A 24,418-nucleotide genomic window follows, 5' to 3' on the forward strand; every position below is an offset into this window, starting at 1 on the left:
AATAAGCATATATAATGCAGTTAGATTTTGTTGCCTTGTATTCTGCAGTCTTTTTTTTTCTATCAAAATGAGGCATCATGTTTGTAAGCAGGTTTCTTTTTCAGGAAAGATGAGCAATATCTCAAGAAGCCTTTCAGAATATTTTCTATATTCCCCGCATTGTATCCCATATGATTTTATTTCAGTAGCTGAATATTGAGTCTTTTTATTAGTAGTACTTTCTCTGATAGCTTCTTGGCTAGTTGTAGTTTGAATCTAATAAAAGTGAGCATGTCTAAAGGGTAGTTTAGATAGTATATAGAAACCAATACGTAAGAGAACAGTGTATAAAAAAGCATCTAATTCTGGGCTTTGGAAGAGTAATTACAGAACTGTCTTCCCCTTCCGAAGAGGTAAGAGTACATATTTTTTTAGAGATTTACCCAGGACATGGAAGTCAAATCACTGCATTTTTCATTTAAACGTATGAGCTTCCACCAGTAGAATAAGCAAGGGCTGGACTGTGCCCCTGAGTAAAAGCATGAACTTCTCACTCATACTTAAAGAACAGCACAAGCACCTAATTTTAGGAGCAGTCTTAGGGCTATGAATCCTTGCCTTGCATGGGTGCCTTGGAAGCTTGTGCTACTGGTGTCCTGCTTGGTTGCTCTGGGTAGGTGTTTAAATTCGTGGAGGCAGGATTTCATGCGCATCGCTCTTCAGAGCTTCTCTGCCAGCTATTTTAGGTAACCTTATGCTCAGAGTAATAGTTATTCCTGGGTCTAATGCTTCAGTTGCTGTGGAAAGGTATTAAACAAGTAATGTGGATCTGCGTTTTCTACTTTGAAGTGAGTGTCTATCTTTGTCTGAATCGATGTCCAAAAATATTTTCCTTTTGCAGGGACCTCCATTCATATTTGCAGAAGCCCAGATTTTTCACAGGGACATTTGTCATGATGGTGGTTGACTCAAGGTGTGTTTTGGTGCCTATCGGCAACATTCTTTTTTTCTTCTTCTAGGAAGTGAAAATCTGAGAAATGAACAAATTACGGCAAAGCTTTAGGAGAAAGAAAGATGTCTACGTCCCAGAGGCCAGTAGGCCTCATCAGTGGCAGACTGATGAAGAAGGCGTTCGTACTGGCAAGTGTAGCTTTCCTGTTAAGGTAAGAGTTTCTGCCTTTCTTTCAGATATCCATGAGGTACTCTTGCCATGAATTATTATTTGGGGCTTTTTTTTTGGCAAGCATAAGCCAGCGGCATGCTTCATTATACACTGACCTATTTTACAGTCAGTGCTCATTGCAAAGGATGTGTGGCTTTTTTTTTTTTTTTTTTTTAAAGCCAGATGACTCATGTAACAAATGCCTTGGAAAATCACTGTCTGAGATATTCTATATTATTATCTAGTTGAAATAAATCATGTATCTAGTCAGAGGAGTAATATAATATTTGTCTTCATTTTTCTGGAAGAGCAGAAATGATAGACCTCTTGGATTGCATGGAAAGGTACACTGTTCTCTCTGTTAAAAGTGGAGTTACGGTTACAGTTTGACTTGTAAGGTAAGCAGTGGGCTGTGCTTGGAAAGGAATCCTTCCTCCCTTTTGATAATTGAAAACATTGCAAAGTAACACCAGGGTTTCCTTCCAGTGCCTGAGATTGTAAGCACTTGCTAACTTCTGAGAGTGTCTTCTGTGCTACAGTTTTGTGTGTGTGTGTATATTACAGACTATTAATGCATGTGAAACTGAAATTACCTTTTTGAATTCTGAGAACTCTTTCCAGATTATTGGAGTATTATAAATAGGTATTTTCTTTTATGTCACCATTTGTCCTTCCCCTTTCTTTAAGAAATTTTAATATTTTAGAATAATATTTAATATTAATACTTGAGACATATAATAAAAAGAAATATCAAATTTAAGGTGTCATGTTGCATATGCTCCCCTTGTAATCAAAAGCTTTCTTCCTCAAAGCACACTTAATACTAACTCTACAATAGATTGTAAGTAAATTACACTTATGGAAAGCTAACGGATTAAATATCTGTGCACAAGGAAAACAGTCTATGGTTATGACACCTAAGGACCTTTTATTAGTTTTTATTTGTACTTAATTACTTAAAGTAATTCTGTCCCATAGATAAACAGGCAATGTTGCTAGGTGGAACTCCTGAAACTGTCTGTTACATATTTTTGTAAAGCTGTGGGTATGTGCAGATATACAGTAAATTTGAGGTAACTCTCACACTAGGTTTATGCCCTACTTTACCCTAGTGTAGTTGCTTATATGTGCTTTTACATATACTCAAGTGTATATAATGTTTCTAGTTTGTTATGGTTGCTTGCTTATTTGTCTTGTGCTAGTTTTCTGCTAAAAGGAAGGAACTGTAATCCAATACTAAATTGATGGTGTTTTGCCAGAGCTTGAAAAGTCAGTAACTCCTCTGTTGAAGCTCAAACTTAGATTAAGGTTTAACATTGTCTAGGAGAGAACAGAGATGTTAGCTTAAGGATCGTTATTTTTTAGTATTTTAGCCATTACACAGGTTAAAAAAGTAAAATGCTCAATTTCTAGACATTAGTTTTACTCCAACTTTTTCAATCCTTGACTGAACACAAAGGGTGTGAACTACTTCTTGCTGTTTAAAGACTGACTTTTTTTAACTCTCCGTCAGGACTTGCACTTATAATGACAAATGCTTCCTGTATTTAAATGAAGCATTCATCTATTCTGGGCACATGTACCCGAAGTCAAAGAAGGTTTTGGGCTATTCTGTGCTGAAGAGGCATAGAGATGGATCAGTCTCTGCATCCTGTCATCATAATGGCACTTGTTTACCCTTATTTGCCCGCTTTATATTGGAACTCATTGAATTAATTTGTGTGTTGGAAAAAATACTCTGAAGTAAATGCATCTTTACATATACTTCCTGATTTGGTCCGAATGGTACACTATTGATGTCTTTAAAGAACTTGCAAATACGTGAAAACTTAAAATCAGAACAATTCAACATTAAGAGGTGTTTTAGCTTATTTGATTCGAATTTGTCTTCCAAAATACTGTGCCTTGAGATGGGCAGTAGTGGAAGTTTTTATTAGGCTTGGATTACAAAGTGGGTGTTCACTGGCGTTTAATAGATACAGACAGGAAGTATGCTATTGTGAGTGAGCAAGATAAACCAGATGTAGAGTCATCGGTTTAGTGGGTGGTACTATATTTTGCTCACAAAAAGAATAGAACTTTGTGCTATTGAAGGAGAGTATCCTGTCACACTGTTCTTCGGTATTATTCGGAAATTCTTATGTTCCAGGAAAAGTGTGCTGTCGCCTATGTCCTTAAATATCTGATGGGGTGACTTTTCTTCCTGATGCTCCTCAATGGAGCAAAATAAACTGAGATATTTTGGGAAAAATGGTTAATGAATAGGAATACATTCAAGTCTGAAACATGGTGAAAATATCTTCATTTTCTTGAAGTTCCTAAATGGGGATTCCAGAGTGGCCCATTGCCTGTAGTATAGCTGCTCAACCACAGTTTAATATGTTTCTGGGAGGGTTAACCTGTCCTTATTCGCTATGGTCTGCCTTGCCCACTCTCTAAAAATCATCGGCTGTAATTATTCAGAGCTCACAGCATAGCTGAGTAGAAAGACTGAACTCTGGCTTTTGCAGGGATGATGAAGATTTTACCTGTATAGCAGATGAAGACCTGAGAATTGTTAACAAATGTCTTTACACCTGTCTTTAAGGTTTTCTGTATGAAAGTAAAATATGTGAAACTGATGTAGTAGCAGCCATGTTGATGGCTTTGTTTCTTCTGATGCTTGCTATTTTATTTAGGTAAGACTCTAACATTCTTTTTTTTGGAGAGAGGAGACTACTGCAAATGCAGAGTAAGGAATGTTTGCTCTCAGTTTCTCTTGGAAAAGAGAAAGATCATGAAAGTTTGATGGGTGAAAAATACGTCACTTTCTTAAAGGAGTGTTAAGTTTGTGTGTGTTTTAACTTTGTGCCACTGGGCATTTATATTTTGCCCAGAATTGGGGTGTATGTAGTGTGCTAGCACAGATTTATCCTTTTTTAGGTATTACAGAACATGTGGGAGCACTTTGAAAGTCCTGTTGCAAACAGGATTTCGTCCTGCCTCCAGGCTTCGTTCTGGTAGTGTTGGACAGGGGCTCCAGGAGCTGCTCATTCATTGTGCTTTGAGGATGCTGTACTGCAAACAGATCTAATGTTGTTGTAAGGTTTTCTACATTGGCGCAGTCCTTGAAACTTTTCCTGTGCTACATCCACAGCTGATCTTTATTGTTAATTAAAGTCCCTAAGTGTGCTGTTGAGTTTTGAGCAAATCTGATGCATCTATGGATAGTCTTCATTTCGGTAGAGAAGGTGCTCTGTGGAAGGTATTGGCAATATTCCTATTACCTTGTTGCTTTAAAATTCAGGGAAGTGGGTTTGATTCAGGTTTGGTTCTCTCCAGTGCTGTGCTTGTAAATCTGGAGGTGTGATAATCCTGGGCACGTACTGTTACTTTTAGGCAATAACACTTTTTTTGTTGTTGTTGTTTTGTTTTGTTTAACAGTCTGTGTTTTTCCCCTAGATGGGGTGGCTGCGTTGTATGTAACCAGCCACTGATCATATTTTCCTCAGTCATCTTAGTGTGTGTAGGATGTATTTACAGATAGCTCTTCAGTCTGTTGGAAATCAAACCACGCTTGAGGTGGTAATCTGACACATACAAAATAGAGCCTTGGAATGGCTACTGACTTTCCTGCAGTGCTCCTCTGCATAAACTGCTGTGAATCTGCTGAAGTTGCATTGAAAGAAGAGCCAGGATGCTGGAGCATACAACTGAATGGTTTTTTTGCACTCGACTGCATCAGCAGAGACAGGTGCCTGTCTGTCAGCAAAGGTATGAAAAGGATGTTAAGCTTGTGTTTAGACAAGTAGGAGGTGCAGACTTCTGCTATTCCGTTGGGAACATAATGGTATTGCTCTCCTGACTTCTGCAGTGTGGAGGCATGATACATTGCAGCTTTTATAGATGTACTCAGAGTTGCCCCGTTATTAAATGTGGCACTGTTACAGCTGCTGGAAAATCTGCACAGAAGTGTATTTGCAGGGTTGAATTCTCTTCCACTATCATAACAAACTAAAAAGTAACTACCATGTTTCAGTAGCGCATCCTCCCCCTGAGAGAAAAACTGTGCCGGATGTACGTAATGATTGTAAGACTTAGACAGAGACATTGTATTTAAAACTATTCAGAAGTATTCTAACAGACATTACAGCTGTGCTTATCAGTGCTGTAATTTATTTTTACACAATCTTTGTATATCATAATTGCAAAAAATGAAACTCATTGGCATACACATTTTCAAACTTGCTTTCTTGCTCCAGACACTGCCTCACTGTGAACATGCAGCTGTTCTATGTTTTAATGACTAAAATATTTGACACTAGGGCTTCTTTTGTCTGAAATGCCTTTTCGAATGTCCCTCTGGGTAAGTAGTTTTTATTCATACAAATGCACTTTAGAGTAACTGGCCTGTGAAATTGGTATCAGCAAAATTAGGTCATTTTCCTCTACTTAACAGAACTTAACAAACCAAACATTTGCAAGTTCTTGGTAGTTCTAACCAACCGGATATGTTAAACAGAATATTGATAGCCGATTCCTACCTGTGGTTCTAGAACATGCAACAGTCACATATAACTTGGATGAATCTAACCAGTTTTATTCTGTCACTTTCACGTTTTTGGTGGCCAGTCTCTTTTGACCTTAATGCGTCTAAGGCTGCTGTTGCCTGTAGCCTGCAGGTTTGCTTGCATTTATTCCAACTGGGAGACTAAAGATATCAGTGAAAAAAGTCCATGTGGGAGAGTAACAAACCACATTTGTATTTTTGAATTTGAAGTCCAGGATTTGCTGCTGAGTGCCTGGTATCATGTGAGTTAGCCTTTCCACTGAGTCTTGATTTCTGTGTTAGTGTTGACAAATAAAAGTTGTGTGAATACAGTTATACATTCACACATAAAAGAATTGACTTTTCAGAGTAAATACTCTTCAGCTGTTTCCTGTCTAACTCTTGCTTTGGTGGGAGATGTTTGGAGGACACCGTATTGCTCTGTATTGAAGCAGAGACAGAATAAAAGGGAACAACTTGCACTGAGCCCTGTAGAGTATCCTCACTCCTCACTGGGACTTGTGAGAGTCAGTTCTCATCCCTGGGGTCCCTGTGACCCAGCAGCATGTTATGTCATTAGGCCACACGTTGGCCATCCTGAAACTGCTATCAGTAGGAAATAGCCCATTTCTGTCACTTTGCTGTGTGCTCTCGCACCACTAGTATCTGCCCAGTTGTCCTCCTTAGTTTTGGATTTTACTTCCGAACTTCATTGCTTAATGTCAAATTTGTAAATGTCAAATTATTTTTAATCAGTTTATAAATACAACTTGCATGCCATTCTGTGGCTTTTATTTTATGTCTTAATGTACTTCTAGTTGGAAATAATAGTAGCCATGAAAGAGTTTACCAGCATGTTGATGCTGAAGTGCCTTTAAGTTAGGCATGTGATATTTTTGACTGTGAAAGCTTGAGATGCTTGAATAGTCTTTGGAAACTATGTTAAGTATTTTTAAGAAGTTAATGTGACAAATCTGCTGATTTCTGAAATGTTGCACAGCCTTACACGTTAAACACTACAAATCCCTACCTCTTAAGGCATGAACTGATGTTAGCAGTGAACAATAACCATTCCTATTGAATGCTAACCCAGCAGTAAGCAAAAGTATGTTTTTAAAATCCTGCAGTATTTAGGATCAAAAGAAAAAAGCTTGAAGGCTGCTAATTATAAGAGTGGTGATTATAACAGAAGGTATGAGGCTTGTCTCCAATATATTCCTATGCATTTTTGTTACGATTAAAAGGAATGTAATGCAATCCCTAATCTTTAAACTTTTCACACTTATGTTCAACCCTTAGTTTTGTTTGAATAGCATTGCAAACAAGAAGTTTTACATGAAGTTTCTTAATCAGTTTTAAAACCTTCCTGTCTTTGGCCAAGGCCAAATTCTTAAATTGTTTAGTAAACTTCGAATTGTTTTAAAGATACGACTATTCATGTTTGGAGTGATAAAAATGGTTTGGATATCCTTGCAGGAATATTTCTTTTAAATGTAATTTAGCTGTTGGAAATCAAAAAGTTTTCATTGAGTTATACTTTTTAATTCTGGGTGTTTTGTTTTTTAAAACCAGGGGATTTCCAGTGTCATAAATGAAAGCTGATTTTTTTTTTTTTTGTGGGACTTGAAGAAAAGCTGCTATGTGCACCTGCGCAGTTTGTTTATAAAACTTTGTGCTATCAACATTTGATTTTCTTTTTTTTTTCTTATTTTAAAGAAAATTTTAAGTTTATTTACTAATCCTGAACTCCTGAAAAAGTAGGAATTGCACATCAGCGTGAATAGTCGAAAACCTAAGTCTAAGAGTACACACATGAAGCTGTAAAGGGGCAAGGAGAAATAGTGGGTTTAAGCATTAGGTGTTAACAACATGAACTCCTCAGCAAAACAACCTGCCTTTCTAACAGTGAGGCATGTAAGCTGCAGAGTAGAAGGTCTACCCTATTGATCTCCAGTTACAGAAATGTCATAGTACTTCCAGGCTGACTTCTCTGATGTAGATGTGGAAGTAGATCCTGCCTTGAGGCGAGTGCTGTCCTACATAAAGCAGAGAAGGAGCTCAAGAGGTTGTTTTAGGGATTTCTGAGAATATGAAGAATATAGCATTTGTGTATCCTGTATGGAGCTTTGCTACTTCATCTTCAGTAGTCCTATCTGGAAATGTTTGCTGTTCCCTCGCAGTGTTGGTGCTGTTCACGCTGATAAATATGATGGGAGAATCAGTAAGTGAAATGCACAGTGTGCCTCTTAGGTGGGCGTGATGTGAAGGGACATGGAGAACTACTGTTATAGGTACTGCTTTGTTTTTAGAGTTAGGTTCTTTTGACCCATGCTATTCAGAGACAGTCATAGGCCGTTACAGCTCCTGGTTTGGGGGGTTTAACAGGTTGTTGAGACATTTTCATTTCTGGTGACTTGGGGAAGTGGAAGAAGTTGGGCCCTAAGGACATGCATAGCATTGTAACTAACCTGTAGCTTTGACTAAGCAGAATTAAGCTTTGTTTACTGATGCTTGATCACGGGTTTTCTGTTGTCTGTGCTTCTACAGATATGTCTAAGCAAACATCTGTTTCAAACTGATAAATTAAAAAAGCAGGAGCATTGGTGTGAGAGAGGAGAGAAATAAAGTATTGGACATTGGGATGTAAATCTTACAGAAGTCAGTGGAAAAGTAGCTCAGCTTTAAGATGTATCCAGGCTTTCTGGATTTAGCTTATGTCTAGTTGCAAGACAGCATTTCACTGTGAAACCGTGGAGCTCCAGCTTTAATTCTTGAGCAATACCAATTCCAGAAGCCTATGTACATATGCAGATGCCAAGTAGTCAGTCTTACTGTAACAGTCTTACTGTTACAAATAATACCCCAGTTGTAGAGACAATAGTACTTACACAGGGGAAGAAAGAGAAATGTCACTGCTTCTAGGAAAAATACCAAGGAAATGGTGGTGTGCTTTTCTCTATGGCTGCTAGTTCCTTAGCACAGGACACCTTGGCCAAGACAAGACTTAGAGTAAGCCCATTTCCTTTATCCATCTAGTTTCAAATGTAATCTGAAGAGCCAAGTCTGTTACTGCAAATAAAAGGGCACATGTGAACATAGAATCATTGAATAGTTTGGGTTGGAGGGGACCTTTAAAGGTCACCTAGTCCAATCCCCCTGCAATGAGCAGGGACATCTTGAACTCAATTGGGTTGACCAGAGCCCCATCCAACCTGACCTTGAAAATTTCCAGGAATGGGGCATCTGCTACCTCTCTGGGCAACCCATTCCAGTGTTTCACCATGCTCATTGTAAAAAAAATTCATCTTTACATCTAGTCTAAATCTACCCTCTTTTAGTTTAAAATGATTACCCCGTGTCCTATTGCAACAGGCCTTGCTATAAAAAGTTTGTCCCCATCTTATGTACTCTAAGTACTGAAAGGCTGCAATAAAGTCTCCCCAAAGCCTTCTCTTCTCCAGGCTGAGTAACTCCAACTCTCGCAGTCTTTCTTCATAGGAGAGATGTTCCATCCCTCTGATCATTTTTGTAGCACTCATCTGGACCCACTCCAACAGGTCCATGTCTTTCCTGTGCTGAGGGCTCCAGAGCCAGACGCAGTACTCCAGGTGGGGTCTCTCCAGAATGGAATAGAGGGGCAGAATAGTCTCCCTTGACCTGCTGGCCATGCTTCTTTTGATGCAGCCCAGGACATGGTTGGCCCTCTGGGCTGCGAGCGCACAGTCAGCTGATACCCAACTTTTCATCCACCAGTACCGCCAAGTCCTTCTTGGCAGGGCTGCTCTCCATCCCTTCATCCCCCAGCGTGTATTGATACTGGGGGTTGCCCTGACCCAGGTGCAGGACCCTGCACTTGGCCTTGTTGAACCTCATGAGGTTCACATGGGCCCACTTCTCGAGCTTGTCAAGGTCCCTCTGAATGGCATCCCATCCCTCAGGCATGTCAGCTCCACCACTCAGCATGGTGTCGTCTGCAGACTTCCAAGGGTGCACTCAATTCTACTGTCTGTGTCGTTGATGAAGATATTTAACAGTACTGGTCCCAATACAGTCTCCATCTGGACATTGAGCTGTTGACCACTACCCTCTGAATGGGAGCATCCAACCAATTCCTCATCCACCAAACAGTGTGCCCATTTAATCCGTATCTCTCCAATTTAGTGAGAAGGATGTTGTGGGGGATTGTATCAAAGGCCTTACAAAAGTCCAGATAGGTGATGTCTGTAGCTCTTCCCTTGTCTGCTGATGTAGTCACTCCATCATAGAAGGCCCCTAGGTTGGTCAGGCAGGACTTGCCCTTGGTGAAGCCATGCTGGCTGTCTCACCTCCCTGTCCTCTGTGTGCCTTAGCATAGCTCCTAGGAGGATCTGTTCCATGATCTTCCCAGGCACAGAGGTGAGGCTGACATATGCTGATGCAGAGGGAACTTAAGTGATTTGTGTAGCTTCATCTGTTTGGAAGAGAGTCTGTAATAGCATATTACTGGGCTTGAACAAACAAAACCAGCTCAAGTGAGTTGTCCAGGCGGAAGGAGTTCTGGTGAAGGATCTTTCTTTTTGCCAGCTATTATTGTTGAACTTTGAAAGTCTGAAAACTGAGTCAGCCAAGTATCTGTGAAAGAAATGAAAACAAGGAAAGAAGATCAGGGCAGTATTTCTTGTACTAGGACACAGATTTCTTTTGTTTCTGACCAGCAATGCTTCTGACCTGATACATCAGCCCTTGATGTTTTCTTAGGAGCAATTTCAATAAAGTGTGTTTGGGGGAAGGCAGTAGGACAACTTCACCAAAACCACTTGATATGGTAACTTAAGTTGTTCATTTTAGATGAAGTTGGAAAAAGTTTAAAATGTTGAAAAAGAATAAAGTTTCTCAAGCACTTTTCGAGTTCTAAGGGCGTTTTGCTACATGCCAGTTTAACTTGTTCCTGTGTTGACTGCTTTCTGTTTGACTTGAGATTGATACTAAACACCACCATCTGTGAAAGAGAACATGAAGCCCAGAGCTGAAGAGGGAAACTCTTTTTATTACTTGCTGTACTGTCAAGTAATCACTGTCATATCTTTTTTTTTTTTCTGAAAATGTTAATATAAACAATACTTCTATTTTAAAATGTTTGTGTTCAGGGGTTCTCCAACAGCCCCAAAAGTATTTTATTTGGATCAGAGCTTTTATTTTATGTTACTTTGTATGTGGACTCTATCCACAAGGATTTTAGCTTTCTATAAAAGCAATGGTGGTTAATTTCTGGTATAAGGATTAAATCTCTTACAGAACATCTTATGGCTGAGAATTGCTGATGTCATGACTATCATTCATTGGTTGCTATGGAAATTAAGTAGGAATGCATTCAATATTAATACTGCATTCCTACTACATCCACTTTCATGATGGAAAAGTGCTCACTTTCTCTAGGAATGCTAGCTGCCATGATCCTTGTGACAAGGAATGCTCTTTGCAAATATGTTCAGGGTACCCCCTTCCTAACTGTTCGGCAGCGTCATCAGCCACCATGGTGTGGCTTATGCAGTTCACATCGATTTTGTGCTCTCAGTAATTATGTGTCCCAGTCCTTGACTGTTTGGTGGTAATGTGGCACGATGGATTTGCGTGAGATTTTACTTACATAGCACAAATTGCTGCCTGGGCACTTTGCAGTATGTTTCTTCTCCTTTAGTCTGAAAGGGAAGTTCCCTTCAGAGATCCTGAAAGGTTGTGTACAGGAGTGTAGGATTTATGTATCTGCTTTTTAAAGTGTTTTCCATGCAGTCTCTTTCCTGTGACAGGGCAGCAGAGTTTCGTGATGGTTTATTTTTGTTAAGTCCTGAATTCTGGTGTTTAACTTCTACTTCAGGCTGTAAGGAGCAGACCGTGTCTTAATCTAACAAGCGGCCATGTTTTCTTTCACTATTAAATTTTGAACTTTTATTCATAAAATGCTGTTACACTAATAAGTTGAGCTAATATTTAAAATTCAAGGTTAGGTAGTGATATAATTACAATTTAACATTTCTTATTAAAATGTAAGGCCTCGGTCTGCTAGCAGAGCTGTTTGCCAAGTTTCTTGAAGAAATATTTACATCTTTGATTACTAACCATTAATAATCAGATAACTCTTGTAGCACTGGTTAAATACAGGAGCCATGTATATCTACTCTCAGCAGTAGGGGGAAAAAAAGTTTTTAGAAATAAGCCTGAAGACTTGGAAGGCAACCTGCTGCTTAAGGGAGATTTGACTGAAAAAAAGAAGAGGACCACTGTGATTTGATTATACTGTTGAAAATTATTTTTACAAGAAAGAAGCTTAAAAATATATTGGTATCTACAAGGAATTAGCACACCGCCACCCCAGAAAAAAACCCAGGAAGAATTTTGAAACTGCCTGAAAAATGTACAAGGCCACTCGTACTGATAGCGATGAGCTTCTGGCTTCTGCAAAAATGGTGCAATGGGAAGAACAAGGTTTTTTCGATGAAGGGCTTAAAGCGTAAAGTGTAAGTGCAAACAAAGCACCTTTTGTCCTCTATATCATAAAGAAGTATTGTGTGGCAGTGTAATTTCTTTTATAATTCAGAATTGATTGATGCTCAATGAGGTCTGTGGATTGTACCCTTTTGGTGTGGGTAGATGCACTTGATATGTGCAATAATGTCCCCATTCACTGGAGTGGAAGTCGTATTGAAAACTGCAGTTAAACTTGCTGTCTCTAGCAGCAGTGGCATGACTGATTGCTGAAAGTTGGAGCATGAGACTTGAATAGAGGTTTGGCAATGCAGGGGAAAATGGTTGTCTGTTTTGGAGTGTGACATGAGGCAATATTTACCCTGCTCTGTTTCTCCCTATTCCAAGCAAAAGGCAGGTTGCCAAGTACAGGGACTGAATGGTTTGGATCTTCACTTGGAAACATTTTTCCTACACTGGGGTAAATGAGATCTGCAGATAGCTCAGGAAATGTGAAAGTTGTCCTCTATTTGTATGATACTTTACTTAATGATCATGCAAACTAGATGGCTCATTCCATGCATATATCATTATTTTCTGTCCTCTGTAAACCTCAGCTTTGTTCCTGTCTGTATCCCTTCCTTTTTTATAGAGAAGTTGACAAACTTTCTTAAGTTACGAAACCCCAAACTTTCCCATAAAAAATATGCATAACCGCAGAATTTCTGCATCTCTGGAACTTCCAGAGGAGTCATGGCAGAACCAAAGATCCATCTACGATAGCTGTTGATATAAATACATACTTCCAGACACGTAGTAAATGCACCTTTAATTGTTACTATCTGTGTATTTTTAGGATTCAAATTTTCTAGTTAGTGTGTGTTCTGGAGAAATGAAGCTCTTGCGCAAGTGTTCAGCAAGCTCAGCTGAGGCAGTACAGTTGCTGTTTTGGCAGCTCCAGCATTCAATTATAAGGCTTCAGCCTCACAGACCTCATTTTGAAAAAACTCTAGTGTTAGATCTCTTCTACTTACCTTGTAGTTTCTATGCAATTTATTTTTCAAGCTGTTCTCCAGCTGTGAGGGCTCGTTTAAATGAAATTCTTGCAGAATTGTTCCATCTAGATTTGCTCTGTTTTAAAAATGCCGCATAGTGAGATTTAACGTTAAAGCCCTCCACCACTTAAGATCTTTCAAATCTTTCAACAGTTTAATGGTATGTAGGGTGATACGTAGAGTCTCCTCTTTTGGAGCTTCTTACCTTGCATGCAAAAAAGCCTCAACTTTCAAATTTCTGTTAAATCTTCAAAACAGTCTGAGTTTGGCCGTTAGCTGAATCTATTATGTTATTCCGATAGAGTGCTTCAATATGGTGCTGAAGAGTAAAATCTTTTTTTGTTCATGCAGTTAAGTATGGTATCGTAATTAATGAAACAAAAACTGGGAGTTTTCAGGTAACTTGGGACAGAATATTCTGTGATGCAGTGGGACTTCTCAATAGATTATTAAAGCTGGATTTACCACTGCTTTAAGTGACACAAGCATTGATTCTGATATTTTAAAACCATTTCTTCACTCTCTAGCTAGTCTAGAATATAAATGCTGAATTGCATGCAGTTCTTACAATGCCATCTGAATTGGAGTAAGTTTCTTTGACCTATACCTCTTATTACAAAACTTCAGAAAGATTTTATTTAATAATCTCTATGGTTTTGCTCAAGAGTTAAGTACTTTGAGTAAGGATATGAATGTTTCTGAGAGAACATTTCCTTCCCCTATCAAAAAGAACTATGACTGGAAAAGGTAGGAAGAAATTGGAAAACTTAAAGCTTTCCCCCTCCCCGCCAGATGTAAAATGAAACTATCCACAGTACCCTGAGCACTACACTTGGATGTATTCTGGGTTATTAATTTTAAAGCTTTGAAACTTGCAGTTTCTCTTCACTGTTGTTTTTCTGGGGTTTTTTTAATTGTGCTTGATAAGATGAATGTACAGAAAACTGATTTTTTTAAAGAAAACTTTTTGTAAGAAAGGTGAATGTTTCGGTGTCCCCATAAGAGCCTGGTGTTGTAACAAGGATAAACAATTTTTGTTTACAATTTTGAAAAAAGGGGGGAAAAGAAGAAGAAAAAGAAGGATGTTTTCTGTTTGCAACATTGAAATTTCTTGTATTTGGACATGAATGTTCAAATATATTTGGTTATCTTACTATGTTGTATAATTCAGTTTTTGATACTAAACATATTTATCATTATTCACAGTCATCTCTCTATCAATTTAAGGCTTTCATGCTATGCTAGTAGAAAAAAATGACTAAAGCTCATGCTCATAAACAGGAAAATACAGTTCTACTTTCAATTTAATTTTTTCCCCCAGGTAAGAAAGTCTGTCTTTCCCTCAAAATTTCTAGATTATGCTTTTCTACTGATGCTGGTGCCCTATATCAATGCAGTCGAACCTCCAAATACAGGTGTCAAAAGAAGGCTAGCAATGTGCTGGTAATGGCTATCATCTCAGCTATACTGAGATGAATTCAGAGATTGGATTTTTAAACCCAGAGAGTTTAAGGAGCAACTCTTAAGCTTTTCTCCCCATCCTCTCTTTCCTGCAGTACTTGGGACATGTCGAAGTGGATGAATCCAGAGGAATGCATATCTGTGAAGATGCGGTGAAGAGGCTGAAATCTGTATGTATATTTGTTTCATAAAAAAGTTGGCTATGTGGGCTGTGAGCGTTACTGGAAAAGGTCCATTCGGCAGCAGTGCCCCAGCTAAAGACTGAACTTTTGACCTATGTTAGGAGAACAGTTGGCCGGTTTGAGAGCACTGCTGCGGTTAGGGGGACGTGCTAATCTGATGATGAGAGGGAGAGAGTTACAACTGTTCTTTCTACTTCCAGAAACGATTTGCAAAACAAATGTGTAAAAAAAAATCTTCTGTGACCTTTGAGACTAAGTTGGTACCCACATGGGACTCAACCATTGTTTTTTAACAGTTCTTTCTCCCTCTCTCTTTTCCTCTCCCTCTCTCTCTCCCTCTGTTGCCTGCCACTTTAATAGTGACTTAATTCACCATTACTATACAATATATTACTTGATTTAGGCTGCTTTTTTTCTAATGCACTGCAACATTGTAGCCACGCATGAAATAATCTGGCTTGCATCTGCTCAAAGTGGCCTGAAGGCTGCCTAATTCTGGTATGTCATGAAGTGGGCTGCTCTTAGTTTGGCTTCTGTGAACGTTTGCTCTGGTAAATGGCACTCGTTCAAAGCTCTTTGTATTTCTGCGGCTCATTTGAAGAGGTCTTGCCATCTCTTTCCTGCAGTAGTAATATCACAAAATCCTGTGGAAATAGCAAACTCTAGAAAGGCAGTGGTCAGTCTGTCCAGGAACTGGGGCTAAAACAGCATTGAAGAGAACAGAAGGAGAAAGGACATTAACATTTGAAGTCTGAATGGAGGTAGAGAACTGCAGTCCTTTTCATCACTTCTCTTATGTGTCTTAGCTATATATGTTCTTCAGTGATGCCTTTAGTGGAAGAAACTCTTGTATCTTTGCAGCTCAACAAAATTACTGAAAGTACATCCAACACTTCTACTGCACCTTTGCTAGCTTAAGATATCTGCTACTGGACGTCACTTTTTTCCCTCACCAAATGTGAGAGCTCAAATGGCTTCCAGCTAAACCTGTTCTTCCCTTCTCCCTAGCACGAACAGAGGATTATGAGTTATCTTTTCTTCCCTCTGTTGTGCTGTAAAGTTTCTGAATTGGTTTAGTGCTCCGATTAAAATCAAGTCTTTTCATTCTTTTCTCTCTCAGCTAATGTATAGCAACCTGTTCAAGCCGCATCCCATCTGTTCCCATTCAGTCCAACAGTGATTGGTGATTGATTTTTATTAAAAAGGGCTACGCAAAATATAAATGAGTTTCTTTGTTCTATGGATTTAGTTTATGTAGCTAGAAGTGCAAGTACTGACCACATAATGAATTGCATCCGTTTTTGTTTTGTTCTAGTCTTTGTTCTATCAGAATACTTTCTATTAGCACGCGAAATAACCTTGCAGTATCTATACTTCATGCAACTTCTGTCATTCTCTTCTTTAGGGAGGTATGCTGTGAAGTATTTGTTTCCTAGGGTTTTTTTATGAACTTTAAGCCCACAAGCCATTTTAGTGTAGCTAAGCGTATAAATAATGTGGGACAGTAAAAGCATAGCACCCAGTTTCTACTGGAATCTGGATAATTCCAGAATTGTGATTCTTGATCACCCGCATTACTGATTCAAACGTCAGATTTGGGTATCTGACTCTTACAGTGCATTCTCTGGAAGTAAATAATTTCATTTCCCTGTTCTTTGCTATGTCATTATTCAAAATTGTGAATGGCATGAACTTACCATTCTCATAAATTCAACATTTTTCTTCAGATAATTTTGATTTCTTCTGCTGTCTGAAGCTTTTGACATCTCTATATAAATTAGACACAAGCGCGTATCTCTTACGATTGCTATTTGCATTGTCATCTTTGTCAGTGTTGGAAGTTGAGAAGCAGAGGTGAAATTCCCATTGGGCCCCAAGAGGAAGATTCAGATTACTCAGACTACTTTGGGTGCTTTAGTTGCTAGACTCCATCACATCCAAGGTTCATCAGGAGCTGCTCACTGTGATTCAACCCTTGCCTCCCACCCCCAGCATGTAGGTTTTAAACTGGGGGCATTTCTTTAGGACTTTGCTATTACTGAAAACTCTTTTCTGTACAATACGCTCTCTTAATTGGCAAAAGCCAAACTACTGGATGATGTTTCAGCATGCAAGGAATGTGATAAGAAAACAGTTTTGTTCTTTTGGTAGTCTTTTGCTTTCACAGTACTTGGTTATTTTGATGGGCTTTCTCTTGGTCTGAGCTGCCGTGCTCAAACTGATAGACTAGCTTAAAGGAAACTGGACTTCACTTTTCATATGGTTAAACTACATCAAAATGTACGTGGCCTATTTTAATCTTCACTGTTTTCTTTGCAGGTGATGTGTAGGTTTTATAAATCCCGTCAATAAATAATAGTTCGGTTCTCTTAGAGAGAATTGTTGAATACTTGCAGCTTCTAAAATTTCTGTCTGTCTTTACTTATTGTAATAGATACATTTTTTTTCTCTTAATTCTTGTTCTCCAACAGTTGGCAATTTTTGGGGAACTGAAGTCTGTTCTTTTTTAAGCTTGACTAATGGATTTTAAAACATTTTATGGGATTTGTCAAGAAGAATATAGAACAGTGTTAATCTTGGTTTTAGGAATAGTGTAATTTCTGCTTTGCTTTTTGAAAGAAAAGATGCAAACAAATCTTTCTGTCTCTTTATTGTGGGAAATAACCTTTCAGGGTTTTTTTATTAGCTGCTCGTTTAATGTGGTGTAATTGGTTTTGAGCACTGCATCTTTCAGAACTTGAAACTAGATGATGGTGAGCATTTTATTCACGCATTGTTTAATTGACAACTGCATAAAAGAAGCCACTATAAGCTAGACAATCCCTCATCCATACCGTATTCTGTTGTTATAGTTTTATAGCTCTGAAATTGCACGCCAACAATACTCTAATGTGCAGGTTATAATATTGTTTAGAATGAATGAAGACAAACTTGAGTTATGTCCCTATTTTCTGTCTGAAGAAATGGCACCGCAGACTCATTAATAGATCAGAAACCCATGTATTTAGCTATCAGTCTGTTATGAACATGGGTTTATATTACCAATGGAGCTTGCGTTTTTCCCTCAGTAGGATATTACCAATGTAGCTCACATTTTTTCCATTAGTAGAGATGTATTACTAACTGTGTATACATTTCGTATCTGGTAGGATCATTGTATTTGAATACTAAGCACTAAATGATTTCTTCAGAACCATTTCACCGAATTGAAAATATTTAGCGCCAACTGGAAAATATTTTTGTAAGGGCCCTGTAAGTGTATTTGACTTAGGTATGGGAACATCATATAAAGACAGCATTATCCTCTCTCATGTCATGTTTTGATTTTAAATCAGCCTTAGCGTGTAGTATTGGTTTCTAACTTGCCACTTTTTGTTTTAAATGATGCATTTGTTTTAATATATGTTCTTGTTTTAGCAGGTAAAGAGACATAATTTAATATTTTAAAACGTGCGTTAGTTATCTCTGAACTACATTAACTTAGTGTTGTTTAAAACCCATTTTGCATGATGCCTTTTCCATTAACCTTTTCTAGTTTATTAAAAAAAATAATCTTGTTTAACAAGCATTTTGCTGAGAGCAAAATTAACCATCACCTAAAAATGAGGTAGCTTCTGGTGAATCTCTTTAGCTTTTGCTATCTTTAAAAAACTGTTATTTAGTGTAATGCAATAGTCATTGCTCAACTTGGCAGCAGCATCCAACCCCTTCTCATTATGTACACAACACTGTGATTAATCCATTAGTTCCCCTCCTAGTGTTCAGCATATCCTGTCCAAATACATAGCCGTTCCTGCCTCTAAAAAGTGTTAAGCTTTTCAGCTGACTGAACTTAGAAATGTTCTTTATACAGTGTCTGGGCTGACATAAATGTTACAGATACTTGGTAAAAAGCTCTGTGGAAGGACGTTGGGCAGAGGGGCACGCAGCAACAGAAGTCAGGAAATGCAAAGTCGAGATTGACGCTCCCTCCGTAACTTTGTGTTTCCTGGCTTTTGTTGGCTTGCGCCAGAACCATAGCTTTGTTTTAAACACAAGGTTGTTTATCAATTGGTTCTCGAGAGGCTGCCTCAGGATATTTGTAATAATATTTTTAATACGGTATTGTTACCAGTGATCAACATGTTGGAATTGCACGGTGTTAATTTGGGGTCAGGGGCTGTGACAAAGATGCTCTCTGTCTCATCTGCAATTCTCCACCTCCTCCCCATTACTGCTATGGCACAGTTTTTCTTATGAGCGAAAGAATTTGGAAAGGGTAGCGGGAAGAGCGATACGCCTCGTGCCGGCTTCCCTCAAGCGCGGAGCAGCGTGTGGCTGTGCTCGCAGAGCACCAGGCCTGGTGAAGAGTTCTCTCAGGAGGGCGCTTCAGATCTTGCAGTTTTCTTTTCGCAGTCTGGTAACAAAATAAAGCCAGTAAACTAAACTGCATGCAAATATGCTTAAAATAGTGTGCTGCCTTTTTCTTAATGTGAATTGGGCAATCAGTATAATAGCTTCCAGGCTGAAGAAATTTAGGAAGTTCAGCTCTTGGTATCTCTGCACTTTGCCTGACTGTCTGTCCCTGTCTGAGCTGACTTTAAAGGGGTTTTGTTCAGCCGCTCAATTCAGAGCTGTAGAACGAATATCTAGTATTTGTATAAATATTGTGTAAAGCCTTGGAAGGCTTTAGAGAGAGTGAAGAGGAAGGGATCTTATTTGTGTTTTAGCTGTACCACAAGGTAAGATGAAATTCCTCACTGTTCAGAGAAGACTGCGTAAGATGTGAAGCGTAAGAGTAGCACGCGAACCAAAGCAAAAAATAAACGGAATAAAATGAAGCGGTGTTCAACCCTGTTTTGTATCAGCCATACGTGCTTCTCCAGCTTACAAAGTATTTGCTTTGGGAAAAAGTGATCAATACAGAGCAAATTTGACTGTAATTCTGGAGTTAAAACTGCATTTCACAAGAGCCCATACAGTATTTTAACTGTTTAACCCCCATGTCTGCTGCCAAGTTTGGTTTGTAACCTAACTAAAAGGGACTAAACAAGGGAGAGTGAAAATAAAAAATAACCACTTTGCATGAAATTGGGGCTGAGGTTCTCTTCTTTCCACCAATTTCAGGGCAGCAGCTTGTTAGAATTGTGTGTGCCCTTTGATCTGCATTTTCATGGGATTATTTTCACATTTGCCTGTCGCACCTTCTCATGGATAACTCTAAAAACCCCTTCCTTTCCCTCCAAACCCTATTCTGTGTGTGCTTGTTGGTTTGAAACCCTGGGACATTTTAGCTACCTACAGTAATAGCGCTCGACTTGTCCCCCCTGTTCCTCCAGGAAAGGAAGTTCTTCAAAGGCTTCTTTGGAAAAGTAAGTTTAATGCCTCGTTTGTGCTTGCACTATAAGGAGTTACATCCCTGGTATAGCACTGCCATAAAAATCAGGGTGTTGAGTGTGCCCTAATCCATTTCAGAACATTTGCTTCTAAAACAAGACTTGGAAATACGTTGATCAAACAAAGAATATGGTTAAAAAAGGAACCTGAAAACAGAAACTTAAATCCGTATGGACTGTATCGGAAATCCAGTGTTCTGAAGTGATTTGGTCTTCCTGAAAAAAAAAAAAAAAGTGGATTGTCCTTTTAAACCCTTAAACTTGTGCCAGCCTACATCACCTGGGCAAACCTCTACAGAGCAGTTGGGGTCTGTGCCTTGTGAGTGCTTCATGATCAGCTGCTGCTCGGCACCATGAGCTGACCCACATGTTAGTGCTGGGAGGAAGCAGTGTGCCTACACATACTGTCTCTTAAACCTTTCTTTTTTGAGCACAGTCCTCATTCAAAGGTATATGAAGATGAGACCAGGTACTGTGTCTTTCTAATTGCGACTCAACTATGTCAACGAAAAATTTACTGTTTCTGTCGTTGCTCTTGTTTTCACGAGGATGGTGTCTTCAGACGTGAAGGGAAGCGACTCGTTGTCCTTACTAAGAATGTGCTGTGCTGGTGGTTGGGTGGTTTTGTTCCTGCTGTCTGCATCTCCGCAAGGCAGTGCTGGTGGACCTCTGAAAAAGCGTGCTTGCTTTTACCTCTCATCTCTTCCCTACCTCTGCGTTTAAAATTCCTGTAAATCATTTTAATTTAGTTTTCATACGGAGTTCATCTAAAATATGGCTTCTGAAGTATCTTGTTATAAAATGAATCTTGGCTCAAATAGGAAGTAACAGATTTGTAACTTCCGTACATACAAAAATTTTTTGGAGCAGATTATTCTCTGGTCATAAATTTGTTTTGGCTTTGCTTGGGGAGAAAATAAAGATTTTTTTTCAGCTGTTCCTTTTTCACCTTTCAGTTGGATAGTGGTGCGTGTCATGGAGGGACAGCTGTTTCCCCAGTTCAGATTTTTTTCTTTGATCTGGGAAAACACACATCTAAAGTGTAGTGATAACGAAGGGCCAAAATACCGTAGGTGGGAGATCTGTCAGATTAATGAGATCATTCCTACGTGCTAACAAAATTTAAGAGCTGGAATCACAAAGACTGGAGTGAAAACATGCTGTTTGCTCTACAATCAAAAATGCTAACTACTACTTTCAATTTGTTTAAAAGAAGCAAACAGAAAACCCCCCACCTCAACCTGATCAGATATGTTAGATTTCTTTCTGCTTGCCGGTATTAACTTTTGTTAGGATACATAAGAAAGTAAAGATGTAAAAGGGCAGAGCTTTGCATAGCACTTAAAAATCTGTCTTTGACTTTGTTACCTATTAAATAAGCCAGCTTCCCTGTTACACCTTGGTAACTTTTTATGAAGTCCAGTATTTGCCACAGCCTTGTAGCTTTGCTTTGCCTTTTATTACAATATTTTGCCAAAGAGGGACCTACTGCTACTTCAGCCCGTTAACACTGAAACCACTTCGTCCATAGGGTTTAGATATCCCCCCAGTGTCCGTATGGCAGTGCTTTTGTTACAGCTTTGGCCTGCAATAGTAGGCCAAATCTAGGGGGAAAACTGCAAAAAAAGGGACAGCTGTTCTTATTAATATTTGAGAAATACTAATAACTCCAATATCTTTCGGCTGTCTCATCTAGAATTTCTCTGCAGATGCCTTACATTGGGATTAATATAATATTCCAAACTGCAGAGCTGCTTAAAATGCCCTACCAGATTTCAAAAAGTCAGTCTAGACAGGTTTGCTTCTTCTCTGTCCATATTTTCTCCCCCTAAAAGGTAAATCTGACGGATTTGTGTCCAGAAATGTTCCAGTGTTTAGTATTGAAAATACTCTCTTTTCAGCTTTAAACAAAATGAGAGTCTGGTGATCGCTCCAGGTTAGACTTCTGCAGTTTTATTTTGTGTAGCATTTGCAATGTAACCGAATCAACTGCCTTTTTAGACAGCTCTTTGCATTTTAAAACTAAAGCTTTTCTGTGGTAAGGAATACTAGTACAGATTTGGCGATCTTTCTCATGTTTAGCTTCTACTGAGCGTGTGTATTTCTCGTCACACAATATTTTATACAGAGTCTGAAATGAAAAATTTTCTTTTTATATACCTCAGGCTCCAGATACGGCTCACAGCTGTTTCTTAGTCCCAGGGACACAATAAAATAGGCAGAAAGACTAGAAACAATTTAGAAGTATGTAAAAAATGCATTATTGGGCAACTTTAATTCTGCTCTGGTATCTTTAAAACTTTGTTTTCCAGCTTACAATATAGCTGCTACTTATCTCCATGTTCCTATCATTTCTAACAGTTAAATTGTCACGACCTGCACTGCTGATTAGGAAATGGGCATTTTAGATTTAGTCCGTTGTTTTGGGGGGTTGTTTGGGTTTTTTGAGGGGTTTTTTTTGTTTTTTCCTGGATGCCCATATCTGCTGGAAAGGTTTCCCTTGTGCCCAGCCCACGGTGGTCCTGCTTTGTCTTCAGGCCTCGTTGTCTGTTAGGACGAATGCCTCGCCCTCCCTCCTGGAGCCCTCTGAGGACTCTGAAATTAGTCCAGATAACAAATCTCGTATTGGAGCAGACTACAGACCTCCGGAGAAGTGCTGAGCAGTGAGGTTTCTATCGGGGCTGACTCAGCACTGACAGATCAGGCTCCTGGGAGTCGGTGCCACACGTGGCTCTCCTCCAGCAGTGCTGTCATCCAAAAGCTCTTGAATATGAAGACAAGCTGCCGATACGGATGTCTAGATGAGTCCCTTGGTAGCAACATTTAAGACCACACTGTTCCAGTGGATATTGGCCATTTGCTTTAAATACTTCTTTTTGGAGTCACCTATACCTGTCAGTGGTTATTACACACGCTGCGATTCCGCGTTGGAGTTCACTTCCTACGCGCACGCGGTATCTTGCACCTGGTCTGATCTCTGTCCGGCGTGTGCCAGGAGTGCAAACACTCTCTAATCACGAAACACTTGGCAATATCCCACCCATAACAGGGTAGTACTTTGGTTCGTATAGCCAATGTAAGTATGATTTAGAGAAGTATCTTCCTTCATATATCACTTGTAGACCCAGATAAGCTGAGGATTCAGTGGATGGGAAATCATATGTTGCCCAAAAGTAGTAGCTGTGGGTTTCGGATGTAGACTGTAAGGACTTACCCCTTCTAAGCACTGCATCCACCATAAATCTAGAAGAAGGAATTGGGGGATAAAAGTATGTTTTCTTTTTCTTTTAGTGTAGCAAACCCTTGTTTGGCTATCTTGCATGAGGAACCTTATGTTTCCAGTGGGAGAAGAGGACTTAAACAACCCTTTGGCCTTTTCCTTTTATTCTGAGAAACATGAAGTTCCATTTCTTAGCTATTTCTAAATCCTTATTTGGTAAAATAGCAGGTGAGGAGCAGCTCTGCTGAAGATCAGTATTGTTTTATGAAGTACCCAGCTCAGTTAAACTTGATTTGTTTAACACAAACTGTTCGCTATTTCTGCAGAAAGAAGGTTTTTGTTGTTTGCTGGGCAGACGTGTATCTCAGTTTCTAACGATGGTAATCTAAACCAGTTACCTGCAGGCATTGTCCTCTCTTGATTGTTTGTATTTGCTTGAAATAAAGATTTTAAGACTATTAATGGCTTATAAGAAACTGATACTCCTTTTTAAAACGGTTTGAAGAGACAGACCTCTACAAACCATTTGGTTTTGGGATTGATAGGGACTTTTAGGCTGTGGAAGCTAGCTGAGCGTTGAAAATACAGATTATATTTTGTGGGTATCAAAATTTACTGCCTTTTAAGACCAAAAATTAGAGGTGACTTTTAAATGCTGCAATATTTTTTAACGCACATGGTGGTAAATTTAAGTTTATCTTCCTTTGTGAATCATACTCTTTCCATTAGGCATTCCGGAAGCTGAGAGTTTTACTTTAAATCTTCTCCGGAGTATCCAGCAGGCTGGGTGGACATTTGGAAACTTGCTTCTGCAAGCACTTCTCCGTAGCTTGCTTTTCATGCTGTGCTTATTTTCTCTCTTTTTCTCTTTTAATCACTCTTCCAAACAAGTTGGTGCCATTCTCTGTTCTCACCAAGCTTTTTGAAAATGCTCGGGTTGTCATTGCTGCTTCCGAAATGGGGACAGATAGTTCCTCCCCAAAACCAAACAGAAGTTCTGCCAGGCCCGTTTTCT

General features: G+C 39.1%; 1 protein-coding gene across 7 annotated transcripts in view; it reads left to right on the forward strand.

Annotated features, from left to right (window-relative positions):
* NUMB (NUMB endocytic adaptor protein) overlaps positions 1-24,418 on the forward strand; it is an 89,538-nt gene that overhangs the window by 51,076 nt on the left and 14,044 nt on the right. For 5 of the 7 annotated variants that reach the window (XM_009645549.2, XM_035900961.1, XM_035900960.1 and 2 more), the window contains 2 exons: positions 999-1,142; positions 14,722-14,796. In XM_009645549.2, coding sequence (XP_009643844.1) covers positions 1,017-1,142; positions 14,722-14,796 — 201 coding nt within the window. In that variant the 5' untranslated portion in view covers positions 999-1,016. Of the gene's footprint in view, positions 1-998; positions 1,143-4,819; positions 4,895-14,721; positions 14,797-20,081; positions 20,160-24,418 lie in introns of those variants that run through there. The other 2 variants (XM_035900964.1, XM_035900962.1) reach the window with 2 other exon arrangements.

Source organism: Egretta garzetta, unplaced genomic scaffold (assembly GCF_000687185.1).
Source record: "Egretta garzetta isolate BGI_Z169 unplaced genomic scaffold, ASM68718v1 scaffold828, whole genome shotgun sequence".
Classification (NCBI taxonomy): Eukaryota; Metazoa; Chordata; class Aves; order Pelecaniformes; family Ardeidae; genus Egretta; species Egretta garzetta.